The sequence below is a fragment of the Maniola hyperantus genome, chromosome 1 (assembly GCF_902806685.2).
Source record: "Maniola hyperantus chromosome 1, iAphHyp1.2, whole genome shotgun sequence".
Taxonomy (NCBI): Eukaryota; Metazoa; Arthropoda; class Insecta; order Lepidoptera; family Nymphalidae; genus Maniola; species Maniola hyperantus.
Genome location: NC_048536.1, coordinates 805,209 through 818,633, shown reverse-complemented (window position 1 = coordinate 818,633; position 13,425 = coordinate 805,209). Strand labels below are relative to the sequence as shown.

Below are 13,425 nucleotides of genomic sequence, written 5' to 3'. Positions count from 1 at the left end.
GGGGGATTATTTTTCCGTCCCAAATGTCGGCCAAAATCTCCAATTTTCACAATTGAATTCAACCTGTCAGTTTGACGTGTGGTTAATTTGACTGGATCATGTTTTGTTTTTTATATATAGCAACTACCAGAGAAAATTTTCAAAAAAATATCAGTATAATACCATGTAGGTTGTACCACGTGACGTCGAATGGTGCAATTCTATTGGTCGACATTTGGGTCGGAAAAATAATCACGATAATTCCGCCGATATTCAACGCGTGCCCATACTTGAACGGTTAACGTCTAATGCCAATTGAATTTGGGTTAATATCGTCTAACGCCAAACGGCAATGTCAATGCCGTTCTAAAATTGTCGCGTTAGGTCATGGCTACACCTACGGTTCTTCATCTTCGCTCTGGGCTGGTTTCCGCACTTAAACGTTTCCGTCTGTTGTGCGTGCATTGCCCCTCCCCGCTGAAGTCTTCACTCCAGCCATCCAAGCTCGCTCCAGAAGCCGAGTAGATCGCCCAGGTTGCCGAGGGCTTCATGGAGTGAGGTCGGGGAACCCACATGGCGTTCGCGTTGCTCTACGTCTACGATTAACGGCCATTAACGCGTTTATCACCAGCGTTTCCCGTTAATGAAGCCTGGCATTACAAGCCAAAAAGATTGCCAAAACATATGAGGCAGTTTCCGAACTGTAAGATTGCTAAGCTTTGAATTATTTCAGCGAGATGTTACCTCAAACGCTGGCTATGTGTACAGTTGCGGCAGACCGCGGGCTTCGCTCCTGCGGCGTTCCGTTTGATAATACTTCAAAGGATGCCCGCCTTTCTACTACTTCAACATAATATTACGCGCAAAGAAATCTAGCCATCAAATCTAAAACAAGCCAAACAAAATCAAAAATATTAAAAAACACGACTGCCCTGACAAAAAACGAATTAAAAAGTAAAAAAATCACATTTCAAAATGGCACCTATTGTTTTTTTCCAAAACTCTAACGACACCCATACATCCAAAAAATCACGTCGATTCGTTTTATAATACACTAGCTGATGCTCGCGCCTTCGTCCGCGTGGACTACACAAATACAAACCCCTATTTCACCCTCTTAGGGGTTGAATTTTCACAAATCCTTTCTTAGCGGATGCCTACATCATAGTAGCTATGTGCATGCCAAATTTCAACCCGATCCGTCCAGTAGTGTGAGCTGTGCTTTGATAGATCAGTCCGTCAGTCAGGCAGTTAGCCTTTTCCTTTTATATATTTAGATAATGTATTGTTATCAAGTAAAACGTAATAGGTACGTAACACATAGTATACCTGCCCTCAGTTACCATTTCTAGAAATTGTTATAATTATTACCTAAATGGGTGATAAAAATAAGTAATGCAACTGATAATATACACTTTTATAATCCTATTTAAATATCGATCATAACAATATAACCATAAATGAAGATAAAAACTGGTCAAGTGCGCGTCGGATTCGTATACGAAGGGTTCCATTATTCCATACAAACACAACAATGTACAAGATCATATATAGGTACTTTTAAATTTTAGGGTTCCATACCTCAAAAGGAAAAACGGAACCCTTATAGGATCACTTTGTTGTCTGTCTGTCAAAAAACCTATAGGGTACTTCCCGTTGACATCATGAAATTTGGCAGCAAGGTTCTAAGAGCCGTGAATTTGTGGTTATATCACAAGAAAAAAATTAAAATGTATTCATGAACAAATATTGTGGGGTATCATATGAAAGGGCTTTACTTTTACATTCTAAAACAAATTTTTATTCATTTTTAAGCATAATAGTTTTTGATTTCTCATGCAAAATGTCGATAAAATATACGATTGTAGTACGGAACCTTCACTTGGCCGGTTTATTTTATTTGCGGCCATTTTGAAATTTTTACTAGGTATGCGTTATTTATTATATCAGCGGCAATAGAAAGTCTCTGTGACTACCAATCTCTACCTAATACAGTTCATGAGATACTGTGAGTCCACTGACAGAGAGACAGACAAACGGACGTACAGCCACGAAGGCTTAGTAATAATTTCCCGTTGGCACCCTCCAGGTACGGAACCCTAGAAAGCTTTATCTTAATAACATCAATAAAGTACAAAAAAATTCTTATGATCGGTGACATTCAAGATGGTATCGTTCTGGAAAGTGGTAGGAATTGCAGTGGGTGCCATCCTGGTGGTAGGGGCGGTGGTGGGGAGCCTGACGTGGGGGTTCCTGGCCGACCGGAGCCCTCCTCCACCAGAGCTGGTGCCTCTGGACTGGTGGGAACATACCGTCATATACCAGATCTATCCTCGATCCTTCAAAGATAGTGATGGGGATGGGATTGGTGATCTAAAAGGTAAGTCGAAAATACATCAAGCGAATTCAAAAAAGCTATTCAAATTGAAGGAATTTGAGCTTTCAAGTTCATAATTTGAACTGTTTATTTTTGAGGAACCGGTTTTCGAACCAGGCCTTTGAGAAAAATACCTATGAAGCCTATTTCCTTACAAATTACAATGTTTTCCTTCACCGTTAAAGCAAGCGACAACGCACAAAGCTCCGAGAAGTTAGAGGTGCATGCCCGAGATCGAACCCCCGACCTTCCAAATAGGAGGGGGACATTTTAACCACTAGGCTATCACGGCTCTAATTTAACTAGAACTACATAATTTTTATCATTTGTTGTTTTATCATTTATGGTTTATTCAGCACGTTGGGCTTAATGCTCAGCTGAATGCTCGGGTGGAAGAAGCGCCGGAATAACCAGATCTTAGTTATAAGATGTGATGTGTGCCACAGATTGGAAAACTGGTGGGAGGCTTCGGCCGTGGCTAGTTACCACCCTACCGGCAAAGCCGTGCCGCCAAGCGATTTAAGCGCTCCGGTACGGTGCCGTGTAGAAACCAAAGGTGTATGGTTTATAAATATTGCCATACTCATTTCAGGTTAGCCCGCTTCCATCTTAGACTGCATCATCACTTACCACCAGGTGAGATTGCAGTCAAGGGCTAACTTGTATCGGAATATATATAAAAAACTTCTTTTCTTTCTTTCATTTTAGGTATAACAACGCAGTTAGATCACCTTGTAGACATCGGCATCGGTGCAATATGGTTGTCGCCCATCTTTGTCTCACCCATGGTGGACTTCGGATACGACATCAGCGATTTCTACAACATCCAGGAAGAATATGGAACCATGGCGGATTTCGAGGAGTTGGTGCACCAAGCACATGACCTTGGTAACTTGAATACTTCACACCGGTCGCTTTACAATGCCTTATTACAGACCTGTTAGCTAAGGGTAAAGTACGTCATAACATTCCTATGACTTAGCCGGGTTGTAATGTTGTACTGAAATCCATTACGTCTTAAGGGATGTAATGTAGTTATTTTTTTAATAAAGCCAAAAGCCGACAATAGTGCAACGGTTGGGATTTGGAATGCAACCGCCGACCTTTCGGGATTCAGTCCGCTCCTTAACCGTTGAGCTATTGAGGCTATTATCTAAATATATAAAAGGAAAAGAAGACTGACTGACTGACTGACTGACTGATCTATCAACGCACAGCTCAAACTACTCGGATCGGGCTGAAATTTGGCATACAGATCATAGACATATGCTAAGAAAGGATTTTTGAATATTCAACCCTAAAGGGGGTGAAATAGGGGATTTGAAATTTGTGTTAGTCCACGCGGACGAAGTCGCAAGCATAAGCTAGTTATATATAAAATTCAAAGTCCTGACTGACTGACTTATATATCAACGTACAGCCTAAACCGCTGGCCCTAGAGACATGAAATTTTGAGGGTGTGTTTTTTGTAAAAAGTACCTAGGGATCTACTAAGAAAGGATTTCTCGAAATTCCACCCCTAAGTGGGTTAAATAGGGGATGAAAGTTTGTATAAAAGTCCGTCATTTTTCAAGTTATTTGCATGAAAATTAGTATTTTGATTTTCGGTCACAAATGAAGAAATACGTTTCAGGATTTTTGGAAATTCAACCCCCACCTCGATTTTCTAAATTCCACCCGCGCGAAGCAGGGGCGGGTCAGCTGGTTTAAATATATAGAGCCTCAATAGCTCAACGGGTAAAGGAGTGGACTGAAAACCGAAAGGTCGATGGTTCAAACCCCGCCCGTTGCACTATTCTCGTACCTACTCCTAGCACAAGCTTGACGCTTAGTTAGAGAGGAAAGGGGAATATTAGTCATTTAACATGGCTAATATTCTTCTTTTTTTTTAAAAAAAAAAAACCTTATTTTCCAGGAATTAAAATTCTATTAGATTACGTGCCAAATCACGCGAGCGATCAATCGGAATACTTCAAGCGATCGCTGGCGAGGGAGCCTGGGTATGAAAACTTTTTCGTTTGGGCGGACCCTAAAGTCGACCCCAACTCTTCTGAACGGCTCGTACCTTCCAACTGGGTAAACCTTCCTTACTTTTATGTTAAAAGCCTTTTAATTAAATAACTTGTATTTTATCTGTAATATTATTATCGTTATTTAAGTTATTGAGGAGGATCCAGCTGTATTTGTGCCGAAGGAAATCAAATGACAAAAAACCGGCCAAGTGCGAGTCAGGCTCGCGCAATGAGGGTTCCGTACTACAGTCGTATTTTTTTCGACATTTTGCACGATAATTCAAAAACTACGATGCATAAAAATAAATAAAAATCTGTTTTAGAATGTACATGTACCTTTCATATGATACCCCACTTGATATAGTCACTCACTTCGAAAGTTGAAAATACTAATTATTAGTTCATGACCACAATTTAATTTTTTTTTGTGTGATCTAACCCTAAAACTATATCCGCCATCATAGCCAGCAGGAAAGTAAATAAAAGGTTCTTAGAATTTTGTGAAGAATTAACAAACAAAGTAAGACTAAGAAATGCCACTAGAATTAGGTAATATTCACATAGGTAATTCATACCTAGATGAGTATTAAACAGAAATTAAAATGTAAATAGCAAATAAGAAATTAATTAAATGTACATAAACATAAGTAAAAATAAATAGCTGTAAGAAAATATGTATAGCTATATTATATTAGATAATATATACATATACATACATTATATTTATAATAAACTCTTATAATGAATGAAATGCTAAAAAAAAAGACATAGCGGCTCATTCTCGTCCAACAGAGCAAGGAAAAAAAAAAAAAAAAAAAGCCATGTCAACTATCAAAAGTCTCCGACCATCATGTCGGAGGAAAGAATAGAAGACACACAAAAAAAAAAAAAAAAAAACCCTAAATTCACGGTTTTCAGATTTTTCCCCAAATGTCAGCTATAAGATCTACCTACCTGCCAAATTTCATGATTCTAGGTCTACGGGAAGTACCTTGTAGGTTTCTTGACAGACAGACGGACAGACAGACAGACAACAAAGTGATCCTATAAGGGTTCCGTTTTTCCTTTTGAGGTACGGAACCCTAAAAATTAGCAATTTAAAGTGTAATGAGGAGAGTTTAGGCCATGTGCGCATTGACAGACCTTTAAGAAAATTATGGAGAACTTTTAGGGATGCCGGGTTCCTTACAATGATTTCCTTCAGCGTCAAAACAAGTGATATTTAATTGCTTAAAACGCGTACAACTCCGAAAAGTTAGATGAGCGTGCCTGGATCCCCTGAATATGAGACCATTAGGCTGTTACCGCCTTTTTAGGGTTCCGTACCTCAAATGGAAAAACGGAACTCTTATAAGATCGCTTTGTTGTCTGTCTGTCTTACCTAGAATCATGAAATTCGGCAGGTAGAGGTCTTATAGCAGACGTAAGGGGAAAAATCTGAAAACCTTGAATTTATGGTTACATCACACAAAAAAATTAAATTATGGTCATGAACTAATGATTAGTGTTTTCAATTTTCAAAGTAAGACAACTATATCAAGTGGGGTATTTTTTTTTTCTTTTTTTTTATTCAGATACAAGTTAGCCCTTGACTGCAATCTCACCTGGTGGTAAGTGATGATGCAGTCTAAGATGATAGCGGGCTAACCTGGAAGGGGTATGGCAGTTTTTATTAAACCCATACCCCTTTGGTTTCTACACGGCATCGTACCGGAACGCTAAATCGCTTGGCGGCACGGCTTTGCCGGTAGGGTGGTAACTAGCCACTGCCGAAGCCTCCCACCAGACCAGACCAGAAATTTAGAAATTATAAAATTCCAAACCCCTGCCAGGAATCGAACCCGGGACCTCCCACTATTAAGACCACAGCGCTCACCACTGCGCCAGGGAGGTCGTCAAATGAAAGGGTGATTGATGGGGTCGTATCATATGAAAGGGCTTCACCTGTGCATTCTAAAACAGATTTTAATTTATTTTTATGCATCATAGCTTTTGAATTATCGTCCAAAATGTCGAAAAAATACTATAGTACGGAACCCTCGTTTCGCGAGCCTGACTCGCACTTGGCCGGTTTTTTTCAGATAAGTGAATTTGGCGGTTCAATTTGGGAATGGAGTGAAACGCGACAACAGTACTATTTGCACCAATTCGCAAAAGAACAGCCGGATTTCAACTTCAGAGACCCCGCTGTTAGGGCTGAAATGCTCAACATAATGGACTACTGGTTCAAGAAAGGTGCAGATGGGTACAGAGTGGATGCTGTGGTGCATCTCTTCGAAGCGGACCCGAGCGAGCACGGCGGGGTGTACCCAGATGAGCCTTTGAGTGGCAATATGTTCTTAAATCCGAATCAGTCAGGTTACACTACGCAGGAGTATACGAGGCATCAGATTGAACTTTATGACGTCATTTACGAGTGGAGAAATTTTTCTGACAATTGGACAAAGCAAAGTAATAGTGATACGAAGTAAGTTATGATGGCAAACTATTCAGTTACTGACAAGAATATACATTCTTATCTAAATATATAAAAGCGAAATACCACTCACTCACTGACTGACTGACTAATCACGAAATCTCGGGAACTATAAGGCCTACAAACTTGAAATTTGGAAGATAGGTTCTTTCTAGGACGTAGGTGTCAGCTAAGAAACGGTTTTGAAAAATTCCCCCCCTAAGGGTGTGAAAGGGGGATCGAAGGTTATATGAAAGTCCTATGTTTTTGAAGTTAGAGACGTGAAAATCGACATTTAGATTATTAGCTTTAAATAATAAAAATCTGTATAAGTCATTTTGAGAAATTCCCCCCTTAAGGGTGGTAAAATAGGGGGATAAAAAGTAGCCTATGTCACTCTCCAGGTCTTTATCTATAGCCATACAAAAATCACGTCAATCCGTTGCACCGTTGCGACGTGATTGAAGGACAAACCAACAAACCATCAAACAAACACACTTTCACATTTATAATAAGGGTACTGATTTCTTTCAAATAATTGAGTACCTAATTGAATATTATTTTGATCATTAAAACTTTTCGTCCGCAGGATTCTGTTAGCAGAAGCCTTCGCCAATATAACCATGACCATGTTGTACTACGGCGACGAGGCAGGGCGGGACGGCGCCCATTTCCCGTTCAACTTCGAGCTGATCACTAGCCTGTCTGCCAAGTCCAGCGCAAGGGACTTCGTCTACGTCATCAAGCGCTGGCTCACCTACATGCCTGCTGGGAGGGTTGCTAACTGGGTGGTACGTGTATACCTATTATACGTTGACGATAGAGGTCAACGTACGTTCCGTAATTAGGCCACTCGGAATCAATGCCGCATCATAGACGGGGCATTGACCCGAGTTTTCCATGCTATACATTTTATTGCAAATAGTTATTGGTATTGGATTGTGTTTAGGTAGTATAGCAATAACGATGAGTTTTTGTTAGCGTTCTGGTTACAACCTGTGCATCCTGTGCAATTAAATCTTTGGAAAGCACAACCGGCGAGTTTCTTGCTGGTTCTTCTCGAGAAAAAAGGCATTCCGTACCAATGTTATTCGTAGATATGTTTCATGACATTATACGTATCTAATGTTTGTTTTCTAGTTAGGCAATCATGACCAGAAAAGGATGCCTTCAAGATTCAGAGTCAATATGGTCGACGGGCTGAATTCTCTGAGCATGCTCCTGCCTGGAGTGGCCATCACGTACCAGGGTGAAGAGATCGGCATGAGGGATGGCTATGTCAGCTGGGAGGATACCGTGGACGTTGCTGCTTGCAACCAAGGTAATCTTAAAACTGACTGACTGACTGACTGATCTATCAACGCACAGCTCAACCTACTGGACGGATCGGGCTGAAATTTGGCATGCAAATAGCTATTATGACGTAGGCATCCGCTAAGAAAGGATTTTTGAAAACTCAACCCCTAAGGGGGTGAAATAGGGGTTTGAAATTTGTGTAGTCCACGCGGGCGAAGTCGCGAGCATAAGTTAGTTAATAACAATTACATCCTTCCAACCAAATTTTACAATCCAGCTAGGTCTAATCCAAGTTCACGGCAGATTAGCCACCAAACTCGGCTGGGGTGTCTTCTTGTCTGAAATGCCTCAGTGGTTGAAGACCAAAGTCTTTGAACAGTGCGTGTTGCCAGTGATGACATACGGATCCGAGACATGCTCGCTAGCTATGGGCCTCATAAGAAAGCTCAGAGTCACTCAACGGGCGATGGAGAGAGCGGAGTTTCTCTACGGGATCAAATCAGAAATGAGGAGACCCGTAGGAGAACTAGAGTAACCGACATAGCTCAAAGGGTTGCGAAGCTGAAGTGGCAATGGGCAGAGCACATCTACCAAAACGACACCTCTATTTGATCTACAGATATGAACTTATATCAATCCTTCAGGTGACCCTGATAACTACCTGCAGTACTCGAGAGACCCAGCAAGAACACCGTTCCATTGGGACAACACTACGAGCGCCGGGTTCTCCACCAATGCCACAACCTGGTTGCCGATAGCGCAGGATTATATGGAAATTAATTTACGAACGCAACGAGAGGCGGAACGGAGTCATTACAGGGTATGACGGAGCATATTTTGATGACCTCCCTGGCGCAGTGCTGAGCGCTGTGGTCTTATTAGTGGGAGGTCCCGGGTTCGATTTCTGGCAGGGGTTTGGAATTTTATAATTTCTAAATTTCTGGTCTGGTCTGGTGGGAGGCTTTGGCCGTGGCTAGTTACCACCCTACCGGCAAAGCCGTGCCGCCAAGCGATTTAGCGTTCCGGTACGATGCCGCGTAGAAACCAAAGGGGTATGGGTTTAATAAAAACTGCCATACCCCTTCCAGGTTAGCCCGCTATCATCTTAGACTGCATCATCACTTACCATCAGGTGAGATTGCAGTCAAGGGCTAACTTGTATCTGAATAAAAAAATAAAAAAAAATAAAAAAATCTAAATTTATAAAAGGAAAGGGTGACTGACTGACTGACTGATCTATCAACGCACAGCTCAAACTACTGGACGGATCGGGCTGAAATTTGGCATGCAGATACCTAGATATGACGTAGGCATCCGCTAAGAAAGGATTATTGAAAATTCAACTCCTAAGGGGGTGAAAAAGGGGTTTGAAATTTGTGTAGTCCACGCGGACGACGCAGCGTTGGAAGACCTCCCACTAGGTGGACGGTCGACATAAGACGAGTCGCAGGGAGCCGCTGGATCCAGGCGGCGCAAGACCGTGGCGTGTGGAAATCCCTACAAGAGACCTATGTCCAGCAGTGGACGTCTATTGATTGATGATGATGATGATGACGCGGACGAAGTCACGAGCATAAGCTAGTTGTTAATAAATAATTACTCGTATTGTAATACGAATTACCAGAATAAATAGAAGAAATAATGTTATCGTAAATTGCCACATTTTCTGCAGCCTCAGTATAATATTCTGTTCCTTCTTTATTTTGTTGTGTCTATGCCCTTTTTTTTTTTTTTTTTTTTTTTAATAGATATAGCGAGCAAACGAGCAGGCGGGTCACCTGATGTTAAGTGATTACCGCCGCCCATGAACATTTGCAGCACCAGAGGAGCCGCCGATGCGTTGCCGGCCTTTTAGGAATTTGGAATTCCAGGTGTACAAATCACTGGTAAACCTACGCAAGGAGGCCGCGTTGTCGCACGGCAGCTACCACCTCCAAGCCCTGACTGAGAGCACCTTCATCCTGATCCGGCACATCATCACATACGACACCTATGCGTTACTGTTCAACGTTGGTAACGAAGAGGACACGGTGGACTTGTCCACTATCACACTCTTGAGAGACCCGTTGACTGTCTACGTTTCTAGTATCCATTCAAAAAGAGTTGCTGGGTAAGTTATATTTTTTGATCGACTTCAAAAAAGTTCTAATCAGGAGTGCAACTTGCGTAGATGCACTGGCCCCGTGTCAGGGAGACAGCATCCAGATCAGGAGTTGCAGCAGAAATTGCTAAAATCTATAAGCAGCGCAAGTATGCCTTGTGCATCGAGAGTTATATATTTGTTCCATTTGCTTTGGAGTCTTAGCGCTGAAAATGTTAAGAAAAATGACCGTGGTTAATCGCCTCATCTAGTGATAAAATGACTGGCTCATTTTTCCCTTGCGCAAAGGACTGCGGAAATGCAGCCAGTATTATAGCCCCCCCCCCCCTCCCCAAAGGTACGACAACTATGCGTTACCTCTAGGGAGGGGGGGACGGGGGGGGGGTTTGGTTGGTTTGGGGGAAGTTACCTCACGATGTTTTCCTTCATAGTTAAAGCGAATAATATTTAATTGCTTAAAAATGCACATACATCTGAAGAGTTAGAGGCAAGTACGTGCCCGGAATCGAACCCCAACCGCCCGAAAAGGAGGCAGACGTCCTAACCACTATGCTTTCACGGCTTTTTTTTAAATGTATATTAGGATACTATTTCTTCATACAGTTGGATTTTCATCCATTTTCCCATTGAAAATGAGGGTATTGTTTTAAAATTTGCACCACGTGTCCATTGGAATTTTTTCTGAATGCAAATGCGTGCCAGCAATTAAATCGCAATCCAACGCAGTCCAGTCGATTGCGAAAACACCGCTATGCATATTTCCCACAGGATATTTCCCACCAGCAAAATATGGAGTTCTTTATTCCACATCGGATATTTTTATAGCAATGAGGATTTTTGAACATTTGTCTACATTTGTTTGTGTTGGGATATTTTGATTTTATAGGAAAAGGTCTCTTAGAAAAAATAAGAATAAGAACATTTTATTTAAATGTAAACAATTTAGTTTACAGCTAGTTCCAACAGTTTGGAAATGCTTCCTACTTATGGTATGGTACATGGTATGGTACTTATGGTATGAGTATTATAATTAATGTGAAAGTGAATATGTCATCGAATGTAAAACAAAAAACTCTTAGAAAAAATAAGAATAAGAACATTTTATTTAAATGTAAACAATTTAGTTTACAGCTAGTTCCAACAGTTTGGAAATGCTTCCTACTTATGGTATGGTACATGGTATGGTACTTATGGTATGAGTATTATAATTAATGTGAAAGTGTATATGTCTCTCTGTCTGTCTGTCTGTCTGCCTGTTACCTTTTTACTGTGTAACCTCTCAATCGATTTTGACGAAAGGTGCAGAGATATTTTACATCCCGGAGACGGACACAGACTACCTACTTTTTCCTGAAAAATCCGAATTCCCGGGTTTTTAAGAAAACCAAACGAAACGAAGTCGCGGGCATTAACAAGTAATAAATAAAGGAGCTGAGCTTCACATTTTGGGGATAAAAACCCCTTCATTATCATTATTATACTGCTTTAAATACAGCTCATAGACCGCAAACTACGTGAAAGGTTTACAATGAATGGTTTTTTTCCAGTGACACAGTTCCCCGGGGGGGCGCGACCCTGCTGGGGGGGGAGGCGCTCGTGCTGCGCGCGCCGCCGACGTAGTTTCTAGAGGACTAAGAGCCAGCGCGTGCCAGACATTCGTTATTTTATAAAAGCTGAAAGTTTGTCTACGCATTGTTTCCAACACTGGCAGGAACGTTTGTTCGGATGTTTGTTTGAATCATGGTGGCTTTGGGAGATAATAGGTAATAAAGGTGTAAAAAATCTTACGTCAAAGTAAAAAAAAATGGTGTAAAAAATCTTAAGTACGTCTAATAAAGTAATTTTTTTTTAATATTTTCTTCGGAATAGTATTATTTTACGTGATGCAATGCCAGACACGACACCTTAGTGTCGTGGCAACCACTACCAGACGCACATAAAGTTTAATAAATTGTTTTAGTTTAAGGTTTAGTTTTATTTATTTTATTTTTATTTGTACCAAACACATTTACAGTAAAGAGAAAAAGAGAGTATAAAGTGGACAGGATAGCACTTATCTCTATGAGAGATCTCTACCAGTGACCCAGTGTATATCAAGTGTCTGGCAATGTATCATGTGATTTCTAATTCTATTCCATCAAAATATAAAAAAATTGACTTTAAATTTTGACGTTGTTGTATAAAGTCATCATTATTGTTGTGTGAAGTCGCTTAAGTTAAATGTCATATGTATTGTCTATTGTCTATGTGCTCTCTCTTGCAATAAACGATATAAAACATGGTGTCAGAAATCGAAATTAAAATGAATAATAGTCAAATAGCTACTAAAAAGTGTCAAGATTTTGTTAAAACTTATTAAAGTCATTTAAATAATAAATCAGTCGATACAAAATGCCGAACACGGAAAAACTCAACTCATGTCAGCAAACGACACGTGTTCGACATCAAACATTTTTAATAATGTTCCCACACTTGTCGTCTCGAAGGCTGATAGCCAGAGCAATGCAGTGGAGTGGAAGAAGTGGTGGCAGAGTTTCACATTTTTTACGCCTTTGTTACCTGTTATCTCCCAAAGCCACCGTGATCCAAACTTCATAGTCGCTGATCGTTACTCTCTGTGTTGGGGACAATACCTACGCAGAGAAACTTTCAGCTTTTATAAAATCACGAGGGTCTGGCACGGGCTGGCTCTCTCTTTCTACAGTTATTGCGTGTAGTTATTACCTACTCGAAGACGGAGTTATTATTGTTTGTGTTACGTCATTATAAGCTGATAATAAAAATACTACGACTCGGTAAAGTTTTCTTTTCTTAGTTTTCAAAAAACTTCATGTTACCTACTCCTACTTAGAAGTCATTTCCTTGAATCTTTATGTATTTTGTGATTTATTATGTATACATAATATGTGTATATAATATGTGACAGACAGGCGGGGTTCCTTTTTTCCTTTTGAGGTACGGAACCCTAAAAACTGCTACTGATTAACTAATTATTGTTAGTATAATCACAGATCACAACATACGTTTATCTGTACACAATAGCCACTTGTCGTGCAATTTGCCCCGTAACGGAATTACGTCAGCAATGCTGCGTTTCCGCCCACCAGCGATAGAGATGGTCACAGACAGCCACGATACATGTAGCACTTTATGAGACACCTACAACTTGTCTGTCTGTCTGCTAGCTTTTGAAGGTCCAACAAAT

General features: G+C 40.7%; 2 protein-coding genes across 2 annotated transcripts in view; one reads left to right on the top strand and one right to left on the bottom strand.

Annotated features, from left to right (window-relative positions):
* The window catches only part of loaf (lost and found), a 113,651-nt gene that overhangs the window by 85,746 nt on the left and 14,480 nt on the right, over positions 1-13,425 (bottom strand). The gene's annotated exons all lie outside the window — the stretch shown is intronic.
* LOC117988592 (maltase 1-like) lies at positions 2,190-12,006 on the top strand. Its single transcript, XM_034975788.2, has 9 exons — positions 2,190-2,359; positions 3,065-3,244; positions 4,272-4,432; positions 6,450-6,835; positions 7,413-7,614; positions 7,964-8,144; positions 8,764-8,939; positions 9,991-10,229; positions 11,768-12,006. Exons 2-9 carry the CDS (start codon positions 3,142-3,144, stop codon positions 11,838-11,840), a joined length of 1,521 nt encoding a protein of 506 aa, XP_034831679.1. The 5' UTR covers positions 2,190-2,359; positions 3,065-3,141; the 3' UTR covers positions 11,841-12,006.